General features: G+C 47.5%; 3 protein-coding genes across 4 annotated transcripts; all 3 read right to left on the bottom strand.

Annotated features, from left to right (window-relative positions):
• Positions 1–208: 208 nt before the first annotated feature.
• On the bottom strand, positions 209–2,307 carry LOC128746781 (protein LRATD2-like). The gene has a single exon (XM_053844084.1). The coding sequence runs from the start codon at positions 1,997–1,999 to the stop codon at positions 1,181–1,183; it is 819 nt and encodes a 272-aa protein (XP_053700059.1). The 5' UTR covers positions 2,000–2,307; the 3' UTR covers positions 209–1,180.
• A 127-nt stretch (positions 2,308–2,434) lies between these two features.
• nsmce2 (NSE2 (MMS21) homolog, SMC5-SMC6 complex SUMO ligase) lies at positions 2,435–4,654 on the bottom strand. Its single transcript, XM_053844085.1, has 6 exons — positions 4,448–4,654; positions 4,259–4,371; positions 3,916–4,066; positions 3,496–3,575; positions 3,236–3,342; positions 2,435–3,160 (listed from the first exon to the last, which is right to left on the bottom strand). The coding sequence occupies exons 1-6, from the start codon at positions 4,560–4,562 to the stop codon at positions 3,058–3,060; spliced, it is 669 nt and encodes a 222-aa protein (XP_053700060.1). The 5' UTR covers positions 4,563–4,654; the 3' UTR covers positions 2,435–3,057.
• Positions 4,655–5,353: 699 nt separating this feature from the next.
• washc5 (WASH complex subunit 5) lies at positions 5,354–14,984 on the bottom strand. 2 transcript variants are annotated; one of them, XM_053887707.1, is made up of 29 exons: positions 14,857–14,984; positions 14,284–14,512; positions 13,943–14,088; positions 13,788–13,872; positions 13,574–13,674; positions 12,956–13,148; positions 12,737–12,889; positions 11,397–11,510; positions 11,153–11,324; positions 10,951–11,078; positions 10,358–10,487; positions 9,959–10,071; positions 9,725–9,891; positions 9,467–9,542; positions 9,276–9,386; positions 8,831–8,971; positions 8,642–8,722; positions 7,768–7,869; positions 7,460–7,639; positions 7,265–7,389; positions 7,041–7,203; positions 6,846–6,945; positions 6,698–6,777; positions 6,530–6,633; positions 6,293–6,422; positions 6,096–6,192; positions 5,797–5,950; positions 5,634–5,721; positions 5,354–5,561 (listed from the first exon to the last, which is right to left on the bottom strand). In XM_053887707.1, the coding sequence occupies exons 2-29, from the start codon at positions 14,467–14,469 to the stop codon at positions 5,505–5,507; spliced, it is 3,477 nt and encodes a 1,158-aa protein (XP_053743682.1). In that variant the 5' UTR covers positions 14,470–14,512; positions 14,857–14,984; the 3' UTR covers positions 5,354–5,504. The 2 variants fall into 2 exon arrangements, with proteins under 2 accessions (XP_053743682.1, XP_053743683.1); XM_053887708.1 differs by having other exon boundaries at positions 14,284–14,474; positions 14,857–14,961.
• Between the last annotated feature and the right edge of the window lie 8,457 nt (positions 14,985–23,441).

The raw sequence follows: 23,441 nt of genomic DNA, 5'->3' as shown, positions 1-23,441 counted from the left end.
AACCTTTGGAGAGATTTATCTTCAGTGAGCAGAGGTGTAAACAAAGCACAACACCCCCCTGTTGGAACACAACTTCACACAAACCAGCAAAGCTCCAAAGCCGTTTCTGCCGGAAGGTAAATATTTTGATGATTCAAGGAACACCCTTCGCAGCGGAACACCTCAGAGCGTTCAGATGTCAGGAAGCAAATCATCCGCCAAAACAAAGTCTGGTCAAATATAGATTTATTTAGAGAATCCTTCGTACAAACAGCTTGTTTATTCCCCCAGAAAAATAAAAAACTGTGGATAAAAGTGCACAGTCACGTCTGTAAAGTGTGAGTGCTGAAGGCTTCTCTCTGGAACAGCAGGAGGCGACACCTGAGACACTTTCAGAGCAGAGCTTCGGAAACATTCACCTGGGATCAGAGGAGCTAGCAGGGGTTCCAGCCACCACTGGATCAGAACCAAGCCATCGCCACTGAAGCTGGAGCGTCTCAGTCAGGAAGGAAGGCGTTTAAGAGATGTGAAAATGAGTTCAGACATCGGCGGAGATGAGGAGACCCGTTGACACGAGATAGACAGGATGAGGCGTTCAAGTGAACTGACTCGGTTAACAGCGATGATCACTGGTTTGTCAAATCAAAATCAAACACTAATGGAATGCACCCCGACATGCTTGGTGGGAAAGTTAAGCAAGAAGAAATAGATATTAAATTCTCAGCTCCCTCCCATGTGTTCAGTCAATATATTGGTTTTGATTTTCTATTATTTGACCAGTTATTATATTAATCTTGTCATTTAACAGCGCTCCAAGAAACAAATGCATCCTTCTACACCGCCCCCTGTGTCTGGGAGGAGCAATAACACCAGAAAGCAAAAGGTGAACTATATATTTGAAGATTGTGCTCCGCTGTTTTGATAACTCGCGTGATTGATTTCATATTTGTCCAGATCTGTGTTTTTAATTAAATGATATAATCACACCTGAGGGAGCAGCACTGCTCCATTTGGCGGTAGGTTCAGTGACAAAAACGAGAACTTCATGATTGATGCCATTTTATCTGACACAACTTGACATGACTTCAGTGAGGCTGAGACTCAAAAATGACTCTCCCGCAGGGTCGTGAGTGAAAAGCTGATGATGCTTGGACTCAACTCGGACTCTCTTTTTAAAACTCTCTGACTGGATGCGAGTCAGTCAGTCGTCGAAGTGGCCCTCCGTCAGTTCGTGTGACGCGCTCAGGTGGTTGGCCAGCTCCTGCATCACCGCATCTTTGCCCACCTGGTCGTTCCTCCTCTTCTCCATCACCACGTCCTCCAGACTCTGGAACTCCAGGACGTGACTGTTCTTCTCCGTAAAGTGCATTTTCAACCGGTACGGCTGCTTGCCGATCCGGATCTCGCCTCCGATTTTAAATTCCCGCTTGCCGTAGCGACACCAGGCGGCGAAGCACTCGGAGTTCCTCCAGTCCAAGTCCCGGTCCCGAGTGCCGACGTGGTCCAGCGCGTTGCGCACCACTACGTCCGGCGGGAGCGCGCGGTACCGGTAGAGGCCGCTGACGATCCTGCCGCGCTTCCCCTGACTCACGTCGGTCAGAAAGTTGTTCTTGATCTCAGCCCGGTGCAGGTGGACCACCTGGAAGTCGCCCACGAACACGGCCCAGTGCGGGTACTGACCCGAGGCCACGAACTCCAGCAGGTCCCCGGGTCGGCACTTGTTCAGCAGGCTCTCGGCCGTGTGGGTCGGAACCGCGGCGGGTCTCTCGAACACACACTCGTCCCGGTAGTAGACGACACACTCCAGCTCGTCGCGCGGGTCGAAGGGCTTCTCCTCGTGGCTCGCGCGCGGCTGCGACAGGTGATCCGGGTTCTCGTCCTGGTCGTCGTCGTCGTCGTTCGAGAAAATGTAAGAGACGCCGATCCGAGGTCCGTCATCGTCCGGGTCGAACCCGTTGGGATCCGCCGTCGGCACCTCCGCGTAGTTCAGATGCGTCAACTTGTCCACCTGGTTCCCCATGAATGTGGACCGGAACCACCTGTTCCTGACGCGGAAAAAGCGAGGACCTCACCTACATCCAAAGCACCAGAACATAATCCATCATCGGACGCGGTCCAAACTGATCCGGAACCGGTTCTCAACAGGTGAGACGAGACACACCTGTTGGCTCACTCAGTCTCCGAGAGCAGACAACTCCGCCGAACCGTCTCTCTCGCGCAGTCGCTCATGTGGCCCAGCCGTCTCGGTCCGGTTCGAGAGGCAGCGATTGGGTCTTTGAGTGACGGGTCTGGCGGATCGGCTCGAGATCGACTCTGGTGTGGCGCTCGGTGTTGTGTTGCGCTGAAACTCAGCCTGGATCTGCGGGGAGGTGTGGACTCTTAAAGCGACAGGTCTGAGCGCGAGCGTGGGGACGCCGTGAGCGCCCCCTAGTTCCTCCACATCAGTAGAGAAGAATCATGACAAGAAAAACAACGTTTATTCAATAGTTTAACACAGTTTCTTCTTCTTCTATTCAGCTCCAGAATGTCGACGGAGGGATTTATACATTTAATTTCGGAAAATGCTTCAAGATAAACACTCATTCCTGAGCTCTACCCTCCCTCTGGTCAACTAGACGACGCGGCACGGTTTGGACTTTAGAGCCGAGGACTTATGAATGACTGAGCTGATTTGTTTGTTGACAAAGTTCCTTCTTAACAGGTTTTGGTTTCATCAGACCCAGGAGAGAAACATGACCTCTGTGAACCCAGGACATGGGGAGGACGTGTCTTTAAATGTGCATGGTTGACCTTGAAACCTAAATACACTAATGTAGATATTTGTCCACACATTAATCGATTGCATTTTTATCCAGACCCAGTTTTTAACCTTTTAACTCCTCAACTATTCAAGCCTCGTACACCAGAGGGGGAATGAATAACCATTTGCGGAATAAGCATTCTGAGAGGCACCAAAGAGAAGCCACGAGGCAACTCCATCTGCTGAGGAAAAGCAGCAACGGGAGAACTAGAACTCGAGATGCATCCATGAACTCAAGTGTGTTGCTGAGGAAAGACCCATTCAGCTCAGTGCAGCTGTCAGCGGCTGTTCTTCTCACTCTGTATTCTTCTCCTCAGCACCACGTCTGGAATCAAGTCTGACTCCTTCACATCCAGGTTGCCACAGCCGACTATGGGACATCTGCAGGGAACAGGAAGTGAACAGATCAGAAGAGGCTCCAGTGGATCATGTCACACCCTCAGAGGCAAGCTGCACCTGCATTTTTTCTTCTGGCTGTGCCTCTTTCTGATCAGATTCAATATGGCCGCTTCATCGTACCGGTGGCTGCACTTCTGGTTCTTCACCGGATTCTCCATGTCCACCTGACACACACACACACACAAGATAATGTCATATAATAATGACAATAATAACAATAATATTAATAATAAAATCAAACAGCCACCAAAGATGTCAGTTACAACAGTCAAGATGAATAGGTTTATATGGTGATATGAGGACATTTAGAGGCCCACCTGAGTAAGAGGACACTTGAAGTTGACTTGACTGTGTGTGATGGCGAGGTCTTGGTCCAGCTCCTCCAACTGTTGGCTGTCTGAAGATAACAAACACGAGTCGAGGATAAACTGACGTCTGACGTAAGAGATGATGAGTTGCTCCAAACTTCAAACAAATCCAGGACCTCCATCTTTGCATAAACTTTGCATGTTCCCATTCAACTCTAGCTTTTCATACTCTCAACACAAACAGCAGATTTGTTTTGCATCAATAAATCCAACTTTACTTACCTGATCACTGGCCATAATTACATAAACTATGAGAGAGTAAAATAATTACAAGTAGTGGTTTTGTTGCGGTTGTGTCTTTAGTGTAGACCACAAGAAGAAGGCAGGTGATTCCCAGCTTCTTTAACTGATTCAAGCGGTAGGTCGCACCTTGGCTCCCGGCGCCCCTGACGCTTTCCTTGAAGGCCACAACTTTGGGGTGACTTGGAAGACTGTGGTCAGACAGTGTGGCTGTCGCTGCGAGCTGCTCATTCACGGCGTCGACCAAATGGAGCATCATGTCTGGCTCTTGAGAGGAAGCCTGAAGGTGAGACACTTCAGAATCAGAACTTGCTTTGCATTTGCCTCACTTTTTCCACTTGTTTGTGACTATGAACTTCAGCATCCATTGTTCCTCGGGAGTGAAAGTGAACAGTACTATTGATAGAAGAGGGTCAAACTCCCAGAGGTGACACTCAATGGTCACCAGAGTAGTAGAACTTGTAGGTCTCACCTCAGTCGTGACCTGATGCACAACATCAACATAGTTGTTTATCTCGCTGTCGAACTGAGCGCACTCCAGAATCATGGCCTCCAATTTCTTCAGTTCGGAATCCACATTTGCCACTGCAACACAGTTGGTCACTGAGGCACGGTAAGAACCGGACCGAACCGGACCGCTGATCTGCGGCGCGTCCCTCACCCTTAGCCTCGACTAGATCCACAGCAACTTCTGTCAATAAGTCCATCCCGGTTCCAATGTCCGCTTGGAGGGACTTGAGGTCGGTCAGAGCCGCGTGGACCGAACTCAGACACATTTTCCAGCTCGCAACAACCAGTCACACAGCTACCTCAGGCTAGTAGCCACCAGGCGCGATCCGCGAACGCATTCGCAAAAGCTTCCTGGTATTACGGCATTCCAACAGGGACAAATTACAGACTGCGCGATTCTTAAAACGTATTCGCGTCACTGCACTGCGCGATCCTTCAGCGCGTTTGCATTGTTTTTTAGAAGCATAACTTGAAAGAATGATAATGATACATTATGCCATAAACACAGGGACATTTACGAGTCATCAATGATCCCGTGGACAGTTTGATTGATATGTATTCAAACTACAGAAAATTCATTAATTCAATTGATGTTATGACACAATTATTATTATGACACAAAAAAATAAGATCGTCAGTGCAATGAATCCGTCATGTTGTCATGTTTCGACCAACTGTTCGTATTTAAGAGGACAAACGCTCTCAATGTTTTTGAATAGCACACTACAAGTACACAAGCACCGCTAGATGTCACCATTGTCTCTCTGTGAAGCGCCAGGCGTTTCCGTATTATCCTGCCAATCTATTATTAAAAACCTACTCAAACTTAAAAGTATGTCATATGTGTAAGTACTTTTTGAAAGCAGTACACACGGGCAAATAGATCATTAATTCCTGTCAAACAAAATGTGCTGAGAACGGCGCAGTGCCAAAATACGAACTTGACAACAAGAACAATGCGCGAAAGAGCCGCGAAAACTTCCGAATTCAATGAAAGCCGTGTCTTTTCCAAATAAGACTGGATGTCGGGTCGTGAACAAACACATTCACACCACATTAAGCACATTTTATTTTGCAAATGTATTAAGACAAAAAGTGATTTGCTGAAACTTTCTATCTACATACAATATTTATTAAGACATTAGTGGTGTGGTCAAGGATGTAAAATGTCAAGGACCCTACAGCTGCTGAAATGCTGGGTCAGGGCTTCACAGTATCGTTCTGAACTCATCAAAGATGAAACTAGGCACATGGGCTTCAACCACCTGTGGAGAAGAGCGTCACGTCAAACTTTCTGAAATCACTGTGAACCAAAGGTAGCTGTAGGGAGAACTTGCCTTGCGGGACAGTTTTGTGTACTTCACATAGTCCTCCAGGAACATCAGAGCTCCCACCACGTCAGACGGCATGTCGGGAATCTTTTGACTGTCACAAGCAAGGTTTAGATGAGAAGATGAATAGACAAGAGCCGTGACTTGACGGCCGAATGGTTCATTTTACCTGGTGCACTGTTCCATGATGGAGCGGATGAACTGGCCGATGAGGGCCAAAAACTGCTGTGTGTATCTGGAGTGGAACTGTTTGAGCAGTGTGAGCATTCCCACCACCAGAGGGGGCCAGTCCACCGGGTCCGTGGCCTTCCTGCATGTCATTCCTGCAACAAATCACAAGGCCTCAGCTGTGGAATCTTTACTGCATGTAAGCTACACTGGAGAAGGAAGGGGGGCGTGTCTGCTGAGCAAACCTCAGTGTGGCCAAAAGTGTGTTTACATAACGGAGCAGGGGGTGAATCAACCTGCCTTGGTTTTTACTGTACTGAAGTTTGGGCAGCTGAGCGATGACGAACAGGAAGTTGATGATGGGGAAGTAAGGAAGCCGCTTGGTGGTGATGTAGATCTGTTGTGAAGTGAAGAAACAAGAATCCATGAGCGCTACTCGGTATTAGATGACTCAGCTCCCTTCACTGAAGAACAACAGTACACATGGATCTCTGAACCTTGTTGAGTGGGTTGTGTATCCCTGCAGCTTCCAGGTAGGCTGTGATCTCATACAGAAGTGTGTTGTCCTCCTTGGGGTACGGCAGTGTGGGGTCCTGGTAGTGAGCTTCGATGTCAGCCAGGAGGGACCTGGACACGTCCGAAAACCCATGTAATAATGATTTCATTTAGAATAACATCTCATTTGTATGTAGAAGTCAGCGTGAGACGCGTGAAGTGTTGGATCGTGAACTGACTTGTTGAGGTTCTCCAGCGCGGCAGACAGATGTTTGGAGTCAAACTTGCAGGAGTAGTTCAGCTCATTTGTGATCTGTTGTCTGAGAATCTGCATCTGACCCACCTGCAGACCAACCAGCATTAGCTAGGTTCAAAGACACGCCTCCCCTCCACCCCTCTGGTCCGACCTTCATGATGGCCTCCAGATAGGAGCCCCAGATCTTCTGAGTCTTGGCCACGCCACTGGAGTACACTTTGCTGGCGTTTGCTGGCGGGAAGCACATTTCATTTAACATCTCCAGATATGATGCCACTGTGCTTTCTGCTGGTACCGACCCACAATGCCCTGAACTGGGTTGACGGCTCCCAAGATGGCTTTGAAAACCTCCACGACAGCTTTGTCCCTCAGGATGGTTTTCTGAAGCGTGAGGAAGTTCTGCAAGAAGAATCCACTTAATTCGTCTCAGATTGTTTAACAACTCAACTGCTTGTGTTTTAAGAACCTTGCAGCAACCTGAGAGTGTGCGTTACCTGCAGCTCCTTGACAATCATGAAGCACAGCAAGCGGTCCAGTCCGTTCAGCCCAAATGTCCCCAGCGTGTTTTGGATCTCTGAGAAGAGTCTGTTGTTGGTCACCTCCTGGTGGCTCTTCAGGTCGTACCAGGTGTTCATCTGGTCGATGTAGCAGGTGGCCCTGGAGGAGCAACCACGTCAGCTGGCGTCTGAGAGGACTTGACTCACCGCTGGTGACCGACTTGGGATCAGTGATTCGGAGGATCTCTCTGCACAGGCGGCCGATGAATGTAGCGGACTCGTCCACAGGCGGGAACTTGGGAATGGGGATGTGTGTGGACTGGTACACGCTCTGCCAGTCCTGGATCTGTGGAGGTGGAGGACAAAGCCTCAGTATCTCACCAGCTAACAACCGGACCTGATTCCAGGAACACAACCATGGTCCGCAGGAAGCTGTTGCACTCCTGCTCCACATTGTAGTTGATGATGCGGGACACTTCCTCCTGCCAGATTTTCAGGCCGTAGATGCTGACGTAGTCCTGGATGTACTCGAAGGAGCGGTAGAAGCCGTCCATGGTGGCGCCCATCTCTCGCAGCTTCGGCATCAGCTCGCTGGGCTGGAGGAGAATTTGATACTGTCAGTGTGTGCAGCTATAAAAATAACAAATGAGGAGAAGAGGCCACGGCTTTTTCAACGACTCATGGGCCAATTAGATTAGAGCAGATGAGGGATGGACGGCCCGACCTTAGCTTTGGGGTTGAAAATCAATCCTTTGTGCAGAGCGTACGCCACTCTCTTCACCAGCTCCTTCCTGATGCCGTCCTCCAAAAGTTGCTTCGGGTCAACCTGCAGAACCAAGATGGGCGACTTTTATAGAGATTCTGAACCAGAACTGGAACATCAGTCATGATTCTCACCCTAACACTAGCACTTGGTTATAAGTGGCTTCCACTATGAAGTGCCCTCCGACGACCAAGTGAAGTGACTGACGTCCCTAAGAATTGGGACAACACTTCATGACGTCACTCGTAAAGACAAGGTGTCATCGGCTGCTGTGCTGCATTTTTGCAACCTCTTGCATCGGCACTGATCATCTCACGTGGTTTGGTGAACCAACAGAGAAGAAGTGGGCGGAGCCAAAGCTCACTATGTTGCGATGATAGATCTGTTAGAGGTATGAGGATGCTAACGTTAGCCTGGATGCTAGTCGACTGCTGTTTGTTAAGAAGAAATAAAAACATTCTGTTGTACATACATGTTGTATTGTTCATGTTGTCAGACACGGTCGACCATTTGGGTCACTAACATGTGATACCAGAGAAAGCAAACAAATGGAAGAGTATTCCTTGTTACTAAAATGTCCCTGTTGTCCTCGCCAACATTGTTTTGAAATAAAGTACTTTAGTATCCTGGAAATCTATCCACACTTCATATTGCCACATGGTTTCAAGTCAGCTCCGCAGCCCCCTCGGTTTCATTTCAGGTGGTGAAGGGCGAGTGCCCTCACTCTTAGGAGTATTGGAACACACTACATTGACACGTGACGCACAGAGCCCAGTGTTACGAATGTTAGGGTGAGAAATGGGACACAGTCTTGAATTACCACCGCAGATCTTACCTTGATTATACCCACGAGAGTCGTCTTCATCATCAGGATGCCCTCAGTAAAGATGGAGATGTCATGGGTCAGTTTTGCCACCTGAAACATTTCACATTCAAGTCAGTGTCCCAAATATAAAACCATGTGTGTCGCATGTTCTTCAGGGAGTCAGTGACGCGTTCAAGATCAGGTCACTCTTCGCCCCACCTCGTAGCGAGCGCTGAGCTGCGAGAAGTCCTTGAGCTTGTCCTTGTCCAGCCGCGTGGGGACCTCCATGATGTCGTGGATCTGAAGCTTGATGATCTTGGCCAGACTCGTGAACATGCTCTCTGGGATGATCTGTAGAACCTGGAAACAACAGAGTGCTAATTGAATTTCTGACACTAATCGATGTCGGCGCCATAAACAGATGGTTCGGCGCCAGGGACTCGTAGAAGAGCCTTCAACACCAGCACCAGAATAATAGCTCCTGAAGGCACACACTGACTCCGGAGCTCTTTTTGGGGGTGAATTGCCAGAGCAGATGGAGGCGGGAACATGAATCAGGGCCGCAGCTGTTTCTGACACAGCTGGAGTGATGGGGAGATCATTAACAGCATGTGCGCCTCATTTCCTAGAATATGAGGTAAAAGCCCTCCTTCTTCAAAAGTACCTTTCGGACATAAGCGACCAATTCTCCTGAGTAGAACTGCGAGACGCTCAGCAGGTCGGCGCTGTTGGCCTGGTTGATGCGCAGCAGCGGGAGGTCCAGCGCAGACGCCAGCTGGAGACGCAAGAGCCATAACTTTAGGATCAGTGGACGCCTCGCCTTCGGGGTCACGTCAGGCGACGTGTGTTCCTCACCTTCAGAAAAGTAGCTCGCAGCTTGGTGACCATAGAGGGATTAACTCGGATGCTCTCCTGCATAATTGATGTGAAGCTGCAGAATAAAACATTAGTGGAGGGAAGTTAGACCCCAAGAGGGCAGAGCAGAGCAGTTATGCTGCTGTCAAAATAAAACCAAAACCAGCTCGAGAGAAGAACCTGAGATGTTTCTGTGCGATCATCAGCAGGTGGGTTTAAAATGGGGACGCACCAGGCAGATGAGGAGGCTGTTCTCACCTGTCAATTATCTGCCAAGCGTAGGACAGATCTCCCACGATCTGCATGGTGATGAGCACCTCCTCCTTGATGTTGATGGTGCGAATCATCTGGTGCAGGAACTTTCTGGTGTCGGCCAGAAACTGACAGACCTGCAGGTTGGACTCCAGCTGGTGGAACTCCTGGACCTGATCAGACCACAGAGAGGGTTCTATTGCTGTTGTAACCAACCTGTTTGGCACCACGACTCCTCACCTCCACGAGCGCCTGAATCAGCTGGACTGTCTTCCTCCCAGCAGCCGTCGAGTCCTCGTAGTTCAGGGACTCGATCTGCTTGGAGATTTCTCTGAACCAAGCTTGGAGGTTCTCTGAGAGAGGACAGAGGAGTGAGTGGTGAACCAGACAGGGCAGCATCCTCATCCCCACCAGTCCATTCATGGAAGTGAACGGCAAGGTAGAAAAAGTGTCTCCGATTTTCACGGACCAATAGGGGGCGCCAGACTCACTCGCACTAAGCAGTGTACAGTTGACAGCCGGTGACAGGAGTCGACCAGAATCTTTAGGTTGGCCCACAGCTCACTGCAGCTCAGCAGCAGCTCATACATTGCTGCCCAAAGACTTGTTGACAATGGGATCACTAGCTGTGCAGCCTACCGTTCTTCTCGACTCTGGTCAGCGGTTTGACACCAGAGAAGACCTCTGCCAGCTCCGTCATCCTCTCAGATCCCTCCTTCTTGTAGCTCTCCCACTTGATCTGCTTCTCTGACAGCATCTGCTTGAACATCTGGGGGAGGGACAGATGTGCGGCTGATGAGCGAGGATTAGTCTGATGAGATGTGTAATGAGAAGATTAAATTTGGGAGCTTCCCTAACGATAGACTGGCTGGCCATATGCTGCCTCACAGGGTGCTAATAGACGACAGATCCTCTGAAGAAGAGGACCCTGGATTAAAGTCAGGTTTTTGAAGGGAATTCACTTTGGACCAGAGTAATTAAAGTCTCCAGCGCGGCCTCTCTCTGGAGGCTGTTTGAGTGGTCAGAAATGGAGACAGAATGTTGCCGGTGTCTTTTATTCATAGTTTCATATTTTACTTAAGTAGTTGTTTTAAAGACAAAAAATAGACAGCAAAACCTCAATAGTATATCAAAATTAAACTACAACCATAAAATAAGAAAAGGCAAAAGGAAACTGAAATGAGCAAATGATTATTGACAAGAGAAAGGCCACAAAAGCAAAGAGACCTCACCTCTTTCAGCGTGAACTCAAACTGCGCCGTGTCGAGCAGCAGCTGGAAGAGTATTTTGGAGTTGTACTTGGAGTCGTTGAGCACCTGATCCTTCATCTGACGCAGGCGCTTGTTGTTCAGGTCGTAGGCTGCCACATAAACACCACAGACTCGGTCGTGACTCTCTATTTACTATCACGTGACAGAACTGATGTGCTCTCACCTGACTCGGCAGAGTGCAGCATCAGCCAGCGGATGGTGACGTTGCAGTCTCTCAGGCAGTTGAGCAGTTTGGGGATGTTGTCCAGGACGATCTCCTCGCGCAGGAACCCCTCCTTCAGCAGCTGCTGCACCTGAGGCCTCAGAGTCTCCACGCTGGCGGCGTAGCGAGTCGACTGAGCAAGAAAAAGGCAATTGATATTTGTCTGTGAATGACTCATTGTAACACTTTTACTTTGTTCTGGTACCTGCTCCTTGACGTTAGCAGAGTCTAAAGTGTAGTTCAGTGCAGTCTTGGCAGCTTTGTAAGGCTCCCAGGCCTCCACCAGGTTGACTGTGATCCCCATGTAGATGCTGATGACCTGATGAAGAAACAGAGACTCATTCAAGCTCATCCATGGCCAATATTCCACTGAAAAGCAGGCAAGCTTTCACTGGTAATACAACATACTTACCATATTCTCCGGACTATAGAGCGCACCGGAATATTAGCCACACCCACAAAATTTAAGAAGGAAAATAGATCTTTTTCGTACGTAAGCCGCACCGGTGCATAAGCCACAGGTGCACTGGTGCTGTCTGCGCCGCAGAAAATGCATGAGGATCACTTCTAGCGATCTTCCAGTTCTAGTTTGGTAAACGTCAGTGCGGGAGTCAGCATGAAGACTGACTCATGAAACAATCCGGGCAATGTTTTGAACTTGAATCATGAACTCCTCGCATCTTATTTACATTTAAAGTGCTCAAAATGTGCTGTTTTCACCCTCCAGTTGATCGTCTCTGTTGGAAGAGCTGCCGACACGCGGGCGGAAACAGCACAATTTTAGCACTTTAAAGGTAAATATCATCGGTTTGATGTGACAAGGCTCAGTATTGTTGCCAGCACAACGCTCTTTAGACTGTAAAAATGAGAGATGCTCCAGCTGTCTTCAACCTCTTTTATGAAAGTTCCTACTCTGGATGTTTGCAAAAGTTTCAGGTGGCCGAAGAACGCTGCATCAGACACACACAAAACAGCAACGGATTCGGCCGATACCGTCCTAAAACGACACCCGAGAAAGGTTGGTCAACTGGTTCGGTGAAATTAATGATTATTTCTTGGGCAATGTGCTTAGCGCTCTGAATGTCACGCTCAGACTGGTGGGTGTCTGCGAGTGACCGCTGGTTCCTGCACCTTCATGAGCACGGAAAACACTCTGTGCTCCGTCAAGTGCTGGTGTTTTAAATATTGTATTTAATTTGTGGCGTTGACACCTTTTAACGTGCATGTGCTTTTAACGTGCAAACTTGACATGACAGACTGAAAAAAAACCACAGTAGACATACTGCTGCCAAGCGAGCGGCGAGTTGGCAGGGAGGGAGGGAGGAGCGGACGCATCACATGTGATCGGATTTTGTGGTCGGCAGTGACAGGCAGTGATCGGCATTAACCGAGATCAGCCTTTCATAATAGGTGGCCCATCGATTGGAGCATCCCTTGTAAAAATCCATATATTAGCCGCATCGTGGTATAAGCCACAGAGGTCAGACCACGAGAAAAAACTGGCGGCTTACAGTCTGGAAAATACGGTAAGCGTAACTTTCTCACCCAGTTGTCAGGAAAGTACTTGTCGACAATCTCCCTCATTTTGGCCTGTTGCGTGTGCAGGATGGACGGACTGAAGTAGAGGCAGACATACAACATGGCAGCCTGGTTAGCTAGCGCTGTGCTGCGGTGTTCGGGTAGAGGGTAGGCGGAGACCTGACACAATAAAAATGAAGGAAGCTTAGTGTTAAGTTTGGCTATATACAGCTCGATATGTCTCACTTGGTTGTAGATGTCGTCGGAGCGCAGTCGGCCGACGACCATGCTGATGAAGGTGCTGCTGATGGGAACTCTCTGGAAGTAGGTCTCGGGGTAGCTGGTGGGTCGCTTGGCCCCGGGCTGGCTGGAGTACCCGGTGCTGCGCAGGAGTTTGCAGATGTCGTCCAGGTTTGAGTCGCCGGCGGATCGAGCAGCACTGACCAGAAGACAGACTACTGAAGGACTTGTGTTGTTGTGGTCAGTGTTCACTCAGCTGAGTTTGGCCATTTGTTTTTGTAGTTCCTACTTGAGTCTGGTGTTTTGTAATTTGCCAAAGCTTTTAGTCATTTATAGTTAGTTATAGGTGTTGTGTTTGATTAGTTTTGCAGTTTTCAATAACATTCATGTAGTATTGCAGTAGTACTGTGAGTAGTTTGGATTATTGGATCTGTTGCGGATGATTTTTTTGGGGTTCGACCAAAGTCCCTCCATGGTTAAAGCCAAACTGCAGCAGAACACTCAAAAGCGTCATGGGTTTTGTGAGTTGTCTTCACTCACAGTGAGTTTCATTGTTTACTGCAGCACGGAGGAGTCATGAGTCAGAGTGTGTTGTTTCATCTATTCGCTGAGTCACACTCGTACCTGTATCTGTAGTAGGACACCAGCATCCTCTCTCTGACCTCTCCCTCGATTTTCTGGTCGATAACAAGCAACATGACTCCGTAGAGATACAGAGCTTCACACTGGAGAGGAGGAACGATCCACGCATTAGAATCTCTGTTCGTGATGGTTCAAAGTGTGACTGTGGATGAAGACACGCAAAAAAAACATGGACTGAAGTCTGAAACTGACTCACCAGGAGCTGTTTCCCGTCCTCGTTCAGGAGCACCGTCTCCAGTGTCTGCTGGATGTACACCCCCTCGTGAAGGTCGTCCAGATATCTGAGTCAAATTTAACCGCCTCAGAGATGACAAGATTCACGATTTAGGATTCTACCTCGGCTCCACTCACCTGTTGAGGTCCACGATGTATTTGTGGACGCTCTCGAACGCTAGATAGAACCTGGACAGAATCTCAATGTTGTTCTCCCTGAACTCTTCGTCCAGGTCCTGAAGTTCCGGTTTGGCCTCCAGCTTCCCCTCGTAGTACTCCTGACCCTGCAGAGAGGAGGGGAGGGGCAAGGAGAGGAAACCGTCTGAGCTGAGAGTTGAGTTTGGATACGACTATTAGAGGAGCTCAACTATTTCTGCTTGTGTACAGACATCAATTATAGGAGTCATTTTTGTGGTTGGTTTGTGGTCTCGAATATCCATAAAATGGACTGTTAATAACCTCCCCCTCCTAAATCTCACCTTGAAATAGCTGAAGTCACAGATGATGTCTCCATATTTCTGCTGGTCGCTCTTATCCTTGAGCCTGAAGACCGCAGGGATGAAGTCAGAGAGGCGAAGAAGCTCAGCGATGATGGCATTGCCCCTCGACACGATCCTCAGTACGGCCTGACCGCACAAGTTGTTGTCTGCCAGGAAGTCCACCATAGCTGCTGGATTAGGACCAAGATGCCAAGTAAGGTCTCCCAAACTGTGACACAATATGAGATAGATTTATGGAAGGTGGATAAGGTGAGAGACACTTTCATGTCATAGAACTGTCCTCGTACACCACGTTACATAAAACACTGTCCAACGGTTTGATAAATAGAAATAATGCTCGGATTTGGCCCGATGTTTAAGATCACTGATGCTTACCTAAAACGCGAATCACGCACCAAACACCTTAATTCCAAATGTTCATGATATTTGAGTTGATATAAAAGCATCGAAACTTATCAAGCTAACGGTAGCTCCGATCTGCACAGCTAACCTTTATCCACACGCCAATCGATAACCACGTTACAACACTCCGAAGAAAGAAAACATAAATACCAGTTGATGTTTTGTGGAATTATTTAGGCATTTCTTCTTCCATTAATTCGAGTCTGCGGGAATGCTCTATGCACTGTTTACTTCCTCATGACCCGTCACATGACTGCGCAGGATGCGTTTGATTCCAGTTAGCGGTCACACCGGACAAGCGGGATCGAATTCCACCGTCAAAATAAATACACATGCAGCGGCATGTTTGTCTTGGTATGTTTTTGATAACTTCTATTCTTGAATGAGGAGTTTAATTCTATTGTTAGATTATTTTTGACACGCTGGTGGCTTCCGCTTCGCACCTTTTCCACGACCTCCAATAGATGGCGACAAAGATCCATTGGTCCGTCTGTTGGTTCACGCGCCACTCTGAGAATATTCTGAACAGAAATGAACGCGGTCTATGGAGACTAATTATTTGGGAATAAACACAATATTTACTCGCCCTTGGACTGAAAACTGCGAGCCGTCTATCCACAAAAGGGCTCTACTGCTACACTGTGAGAGAAACAAACTTTTCCAAAAAGCATCAATAAGGAAATTCAATTTCAGGAGGGAATAATGAAGTGTGCCACCCACTGTGCTCAGACCGGCTGAAATGGACAAACTGCATGTGGTCAGCATGGATGAATAAGCATAAGCCTCGTGTTTCCTTCACATGCTGATTGAATTGGACTTTTATAGCCCATAAGTTGAATGGGCTGGCAGGCTCTTCCTTTCAGCAGTGTGATCCAGAGGTCAATAACAGTCATGCAGCCATGGCTGTTTGTCTACCGCGTCACCTCGCCTTTTGTCTCCCGATGTCACCCAGATCACGATCGCCTTGGAAGTCAGAATGAAAGTGTGTCCTCTAGTTTTTATCACCAACGTCTGGTTCAATACAAACCTGGAGTTTATCATCGTTCCACTGTAATGTGAGGATCCGCATTGGTTTGTGGAGGGTGATTTCAGATTTCAGAGCCCCACCGTGATCGGGTCAGTGTTCAGACGGAGAAAGAAGGAAGGTTTTGAAACACTGTATCGAAACAAGAGGGAGGACAGATTGAGCAGTGCTAGCATTTTAGGAAGCATGTTCCCTCTTATCGTGCTGTTTCAGTTACGACAGGAACTGAGCCATTTTGGAACCAGGAACTAAATCCCAGAAAGGTTCCTGAAACCTTTTGAGCTGCAGCTCTGTAGGAGGGTCGTCTCACTTCCTCTCAAAAGCTGACACCAAAGTATTGCGGTGAGTAACAAATCTGAAGGTTTGGCTCATGTTACCAATAAACTGTCCACATTAAGACACTGATTTGCCGTTGGCTTTATTAGCTCAGGCTGTGAGTCTGTCTAAACGTTTTCAGATGTGATCCAGGGATGAACACCAGTTGAAGTTGGTTCACTTGTTCACCTTGTTATGATCCAAACAAAACTAGTGGGGTTCATTTTGCCATGACTCACTCTACACCTAACCACCCAAAAGAAATGGGTATCCTTCACCAGGACTCTGAACCAAAGTGAAACCCGATGATAATGACCCAGTTATTTTGTAGCTTTCATCCTCAAATTGACGCTTAATCTTGTGGGGTACAGCAAAAGGGCCCCACAAAGGCATAAGGGCCCCATAAGGAAGTGTTTCCCCTAAACTGGCCCACACTAGGATGGATAAGCTAAAACGCACGCACACACTGACACATGTTTGTCTTACATACCCTAAACCAGACCTGGGCAAAGTGCGGCCTCGGGGCCATATGCGGCCCTCTGTCTGTGTTTTTGCGGCCCTCATGAGGTCAGACTAAAACTATACAACTAATAAGAAGTCATTTTTCTGACTCTTTTTTTGTCGTGTTTCTTTCTTAGCATTACTATTTCAATGGTAATTATAACATGATCAGGACTAAAATTTCTTCTCGTCTGCCATTTTTTGTTCCTCAAAATACATTGAAAGAAAATAGATTTAAAAATTAATTTCTTTTTAATATTTCATTGGTATTTGTGCTATAGTTTTATTATTTATATTCAAATTAAATCGCATATTAAATGGAATATTTTTATAGGTTTCATGTCATATTTGCACTTCTTAATATCCTTGCTTCAATTGAACCTTTAATGGTTCATTTTGTCCTTTTTTTAATCACGTTTCTTCGTCATCGCCATCTGTCTTTTGCCACGGCGGCCCCTCACAACAGTCACAGTTTATAATGTGGCCCTTTAGGAAATTTAACTGCCCACCTCTGCCCTAAACTCAAAAGGCTCCAGAGAAGAAGGCAGCTCTAAGAACTAAAATAGTTCCTGCAAAGTTCCATCTGGGACCAAATTTGTAAAATCTTGTAATGGAAAGGAAATGAGTGTGATCTAATGAAAAACAAGCGCACTATTATCTTGTGCTCAATAACGTTTTATTTCCCTCAGGAATGTGACAAACCTTCAAGCGTGATGCCCAATGATTGCTGTTATCGACCGACACGTCAGGGGCCTCTGAAGAGCTGTCGTTGTCCAACCGCCCTTCTCGTTTGAGGTAGTGATAATGACCACGCAAACATCTCCTCATATCTCATCTGGGGTCTTATCATTCAACACTTGTGAGTCAGATAGCGCAGCTCCATGTTCCCGACTTATCTCACACATTTGAATTCATGACCCGTTTCCTCGTCGGCCGTAAACTTCACACGCTGGTCTCGGTGGCCACCTGTGCTTTAATAGCCGTTTACCACCTCAACAAGGTCAGGATCTCAGCCACACCTGGATCCACCGTCCGGGCTTCCATGGACATATCATCAAAGGTTCCTGCTAATGAGGTCTCTCACCGCACCTTCTTCATTAACCCCGGTCGCCTCCGGGGTCGTCGCCTCTTGTTATCCTGACGGGTCCTGGTGGACGGGCTCTTAAGGAGGAATCAGACCCTCCGATAAAGAGGGTGTCAGGAGGACGTGTTATCCCTCGGTGTGACCCTCCACACGTGGATTATGGTTTGACCGAGAGATCCCACTCCGCAGCCTATTATGAACGTTGATGGATGACGCCACGCTCTCTCACAATGGCCGCCTGCTCGTTGACTGTGGGCTCAGATAATTATCACCGGTCAGCAAAAGCCTTCAGCACATGAAGAATGGCGATTGGACGGAGACCAGCGACCCCAAAACGATAAACAATCATTCCAACTTTGCACAAGTCACTGTGACATTTGTGTTGTCGGAGGTCATAATATATGTATATATATATATATATATATATATATATATATATAAACCACTTTAACTATGACCTTACTTTTTTCCCATTTGAACTCTCTCCCTCACACTTTTCTCACAGTTTTTCTCACAGAAAACATGAACTGTTCCAATGGCTGCTACAGTGTTTGGGTTCGCCCTTCCTTTGTTAGTTTGGTCTGTAAATAGCATTTTCTGTTTCATAAACCAGAGCAGAAGTATTGCGCTCAAGCATATTCCATTTCATTTAAAAAATATTTTTATTTTATTAGTCCCCAGCACCACCTAAAATAAATACCCACTCTTGTTTTTCATTACTGAACAATTTTGTGATTCAGATTCTGAACGAAGACCCTTGGCAGGGTCCATCTCAACCACTGACGGTCCAACCTCCATCTGTCTTTGACACGAGCAGTCAAAGAGTTGTGTTTAAGTAAATCCTAAACGTTCCCGGACAGGTTTGCCGTGCGTGTCATTGGCATGCAGCATGAATCTAAAAGATGACAGACGTGGTCCTGCTTAACTCCAGATCGGTGGAGGGGAACATGTTTAGATTTCAGTGTTGTCTCTGGTTTCGTTTGTGTCCGCAGGTCCTGCCTGCCCTTCATTAGCACCAACTTGACTCCTCTCGGCGCCGCTGGTGATTAAACCTTCTCCCAGCCTCAGAACTTTCACACCACAGCGAACCGTGAGAGGTGATTAAAGGCTCCTCCATTTGTAGTCCGCTCCCTCCGCTCTTCCCGGGCATTGATCTCATTCTGGCCCTTGAAGTGAGAGCAGCAGGGTGAGACGGCATGCACACACTCCACTGCTGCCACGGTCTTGGGCTCTGTTGTGCGTTTCCATTCTCATCACACCGCGACGTCCGATCCCTGTAGCGACCATCTCATTACGTTTGCGTGATTGATTCTGCTGCGCTTGTTATTTATATTCAATTCCACGCCGATATTTGTCGCCGCATGCCTGTAATTAGAATCAGGCCCGCTTACGCAACACCATATAGCTTCATGACAACAGAGGGACGAAATATTTTGACCGCAGGCGACTCTCACTCCCGTATTATATTTCCTTTCCTTTATCAAGCTTCTGTTTTGGTCTACAAACAGCTTCCTCTGAAACCAGTTAATGGATTTGCTGTCGCCGTGTCTTGTCCTCAACAACCTTAAACAGCATCTTTGATATATGGTTCTTTCATTTCTGTATTAGTCAGGGAAATACTTTACTGGGGATCTATTGTCATGGCTAACTCTATAACGCTAACCCGGACCATAGCCTAACCCTATGAACCTACTCTGATCCTATCCCCACATGCTAAAACCTAACCCTGAAGGCAACACTCCCCTGACTTTCCCTGAAACTAGCCCAACTCTAACTCTGAACTCTGATTCCAAACTCTAGTTTTCCTCAGCATTTTAGCCTCACAGATGACGCTCCGTGTGATGCGCTGTTCCCCATGCTCGACATCTGAAGCAGCTGCTTGACTGACACTCCGTTACAAGCGCCTCACCTCCAGGAAGTGGCCGGCTCATTACATCACTCATCCTTTAACACGAAACACTAACTGGAGGTGCGAGAGCAAATTGCAAAGGCCAATGTTGGCTCTCTAACATCAGATCTGATCAGGCAGCAGATGTCTTTATATTTCAACTTATTACCGCTGTCTGGCTGATTAGCATATAAATGGTTTCTGAGCCTCGGAGACTGAAAACCTATCGCATGAGTAATTGAAACTGAACTCTGCTCTGTGATTGAGATCGCTGGAGGAGACACAAACACACACTTGTTTGATTTGGCAAACTCAATACAGTCGGCAGAAAGTTGTTACCAGTCCTGGGTTTGGATGTAGATTTCAACGTTATCAAAGATGTTGCACAGGAACTTGAAAATCTAACCCGAACCCTGTTCAATAGAAGACCCAGTGAACCGTCCTCACATCCGTGATCCTTCAGTCCTTCAGGAGGAAAATGAACATGCGGCGCACTTGTCGTCGACGGTGACTCATTTTGAATTTCCGTGGGGTCACGAATGGGTGAAAGCACTTTGTCCTGGCTCCGTGATATTTATGTGACAGGTCCTTGTGACTGAAGCTCACAGAGAAAACGATTCCCTTGAGCAGACAAAGCCATGCAAAATTCAGCCGACTCAATCAATATTAATCAACAATATGGAACTGACGGAGGACGGGGAAGGTTTTTAACAACGGCTGCGACCTCCAGGATGGATTTGGAAACAAGAACATGGAGCTTTAAAGAGAGTAATGGTCTGGACCAGAGGGATAGAATCTGCTCTGGCCTTGTAGACAAGGATAAGTACCTTGTTTTGCGTTGTTATGGTGGTGCAGGATGAAAAATGAATAATAATGTGAATTCAGTGTCCAGGTTGGAGGATTAGGTCCGGTTCCAGGGATCAAATGGGTCAATGCTTTGGTGTCTGTCGGTGACAAATGGTCTGTCCAAGGATGAGAGCTTGAGGCACATGTAGGTTGGCAATGGGAGACAGTGGATGCAATAGTCCAACTACTTTGTGCAGTGTGACAGACGGCTGGATGGATGGATGGATGGATGGATGGATGGATGGATGGGTGGATGGATGGATGGGTGGATGGATGGATGGATGGATGGATGGATGGATGGATGGATGGATGGGTGGATGGATGGAGTGATTTGTGCCAGGAGCCTCGTGGCTCAGATTTAAATGGCGTGTGGGCAGATGAACAACCCTGTAAAGGACACTCTTGTGAATAAGAGCTTAATGTTGTTTTGAAAGGTCAATAGCTGGATGGATGGAATCGTCCATGCTGTTATCATGTTAGAAACCTGGATGAAGGTCAGTGAGTGATGGACATGTGTAAGAAGGTCATGTGAATGAGGACATGTGTTTAATGAAGGTCGTTCGCTGTAAGACTTGCAGCTCCATTAGTGACCCCTTAAAAGGTTCAAAGCCCACAAAAGCTTTTGGAATTCATATCAGTCGATATTGTGTGATGATCGATGATTCATGGAGGGTCTCGGCACAGGAGTCTAACACTGTCATTTTGGCTGATTTACCAGTTCCATTTGCTTTGTGAGATTTGAAATCATCTGCGATTCGAGATAACTTTGATGTCCCTGTGGAGAGGCTCTGCATCGCCGCTCCATCAACAGTCTATCAATTCTGAATCTTTGAAGTCCATCCTGCAGTGAGAGTCTGGTGCTTCCATTTATCACATGAACCTTTCAAGTCGCTGTTCCTGCTGATTTGTGCTTCTCTGCCTCCTCACAGGCCGGTGAGGCCCCTAACCTCGGATGTCCGTCTCAGCCCATAGAGAGAAGTAAACCATCAATTCCAGGAAGATGACTGCTGCTTTCTGGCTGCACTTTGAGACAGATCTCCGTTTCTCCCACTCGCCAATGACTGTTACTTGTTAACAAATGAGCTAACACAATGCAGAAGCAGTGAAATTCAATACTGATGACTGAAACTCATGTTTTGATTTTCTGGTAAATGGGTTTTATGATCTTTGTTTGAGGACATCAGAGGACTGTTGGACCAAGATCAAGCCTTGCTCCAATCTCACAAACCACCTCATTCTGCCTGGACTTGTAACATTGAGCAGGTTCCCACCCCATGACTCATGAGTATAGAGCGAGTCCAAAAGTCCTAGGGGGTGCTCTGACAGGAAGCTTTGATTTTTGGAGTGCCAGATCATGTGGGAACCACTAGGCCAGCGCGTCCAGATGCTCCCTCCTGACGTCTTTCTCGCTGCTAGTTGGAGCAGTTATGCTCGTAGGAGTGCTGCAAGTTTTCCTCATGAATGGGAGCGATTACTTCATTTGTGAACTAAGGAGGGCTCACATATGCTGCAGATTAAGCCATGTCATGAAGAAGAACTTCCTCATGACTTCAAGAGTGTTTGCATACCATCCGAAGTGGAATGCAAAATAATGACGGTAAAATCTATTCAGGAGGAAATGATCATTCTCCATTTGGCAGTTTACTTGCCTGGCTGACCGACTTGCCGGCTGGCTGACAAACTATGCTGACCTGGGAGCATCCAAATTAGATTCTGGCACGGCTGCGTGTATAACACAGTGGGAGTGGAGCGCTGGCTCCGCTGCTCCACTGGCGACCACTCTGCAAACACACAAGCACCATCACATCCTCATTAGGCTCTCACTTTCCTCCCAAACAAATCCAGTTGTCAGCATTCTTTGGCGAATGCTTTTGACTCGGGTTCCGTATTGTTGAATCAGAAAAGGCAGATGAGAATGTGACCTGGCATCTTCAACTGACCTATAAACAAATCAGATCCTGGTAATTTATTCACGTCTGTTCAGCAGCGTCACGACCGTGGCACATTGCTTTGGAAGATGAAAAGGAAGAGGAGATGGAGGGAGCTCCTGAGAGCAGCCAAAGGGACGACAGAGAGAGTGAGAGGGAAAATTCGGGAGAGACTGGGAGGAGGTGGCAATCATATCCCGCTCTGGCTTTGATCAGTGGTCCATGGAGAAGTGAGGCGGTGCAGATAGCTGGTCCACGGCTCCCTTGGAACATGGCTTCGCATTCCTCCTCACTCCATTCCCGCTTCTGCAAATTCACCTTTCAGGCCAGAGCAGCTGTAAAAACACATCCCAGTTTGAATCCTGCCAGAAACGACCCGGCGTAATACATCAGACTCTGGCACTCTTCTCCTCCCTTATCACCATCTTCCACAATTAGGCTGGAAATTGACTTCTATTGTTGTGAGACACTATGTGAGGAGATAAAAGATACTTTTCACCCACAGAGTGGCATGGTGTGCCTGCAGATGGATCAGTGTCTGGTTCATGCTTTCTGAAGATTTCATAGTGAGCAGCTGAAGGTCCCATGAAGAGTCTGAAAGAGTAGAATAAAGGGGTTCCCTGAAGGAGGAAAGGACAAATAAAGGTCATAAAGGTCTTCAACAACTTTCTGGCATTCATGAGCGCATGTTTTACAACTAAAATGGACCCAGGGCACCAAGCAACTTTGACCTGAGGCACTGACGTCCTTTAAAGACCTTTTTGGAGGTGGATGCTGCCAGGTGACTTCATTTGAGCATCATGATGACTGGCAGCATTGTCTTCTTTTTTCACAGATCCTGGCGAGCGAAGTCGGGATAATGCCTCTGACGGGAAACCGGCTGGCCATTTGGTGGGTCCACCTCCACCTCACACAGATAAACGGTCACAGCTGTGCCGGGAAGATTGTCAAGTGCAGGTTGAGTAAATCACAAGCCCGGGGCAAATCAGGAGACCTCTGGATTCATCTTGTGGTCTACCACACTGTATATCTATCACAAGTAGGGATGGCTCCATACTACCATTTCACATCTGATACCGGTACTGCACCCTTGAAGATCAGTTGATCCAGTCCGATACCGTCTACTTGTCCCTCAAAAAGTTGTTAATA

Source organism: Synchiropus splendidus, chromosome 15 (assembly GCF_027744825.2).
Source record: "Synchiropus splendidus isolate RoL2022-P1 chromosome 15, RoL_Sspl_1.0, whole genome shotgun sequence".
NCBI classification, from domain to species: domain Eukaryota; kingdom Metazoa; phylum Chordata; class Actinopteri; order Syngnathiformes; family Callionymidae; genus Synchiropus; species Synchiropus splendidus.
Note: the sequence above shows the minus strand (reverse complement) of the source record. Positions and strands in the feature narration are given on the sequence as shown.

What these genes read in the sequence shown, in the direction of transcription:
- nsmce2 (XM_053844085.1), bottom strand. Translation starts at nt 4,562, where the DNA reads ATGTGTCTGAGTTCGGTCCACGCGGCTCTGACCGACCTCAAGTCCCTC. An exon ending in TGCATCAGGTCACGACTGAG is followed by an intron (nt 4,067 to 4,258) that starts GTGAGACCTACA and finishes TCTCACCTTCAG; the next exon opens with GCTTCCTCTCAAGAGCCAGA. An exon ending in CAGGGGCGCCGGGAGCCAAG is followed by an intron (nt 3,576 to 3,915) that starts GTGCGACCTACC and finishes TGTTATCTTCAG; the next exon opens with ACAGCCAACAGTTGGAGGAG.
- LOC128746781 (XM_053844084.1), bottom strand. Translation starts at nt 1,999, where the DNA reads ATGGGGAACCAGGTGGACAAGTTGACGCATCTGAACTACGCGGAGGTG.
- washc5 (XM_053887707.1), bottom strand. Translation starts at nt 14,469, where the DNA reads ATGGTGGACTTCCTGGCAGACAACAACTTGTGCGGTCAGGCCGTACTG. An exon ending in TGCGAGCTACTTTTCTGAAG is followed by an intron (nt 9,387 to 9,466) that starts GTGAGGAACACA and finishes TTGCGTCTCCAG; the next exon opens with CTGGCGTCTGCGCTGGACCT. An exon ending in CTCTCGTGGGTATAATCAAG is followed by an intron (nt 7,870 to 8,641) that starts GTAAGATCTGCG and finishes TTGGTTCTGCAG; the next exon opens with GTTGACCCGAAGCAACTTTT.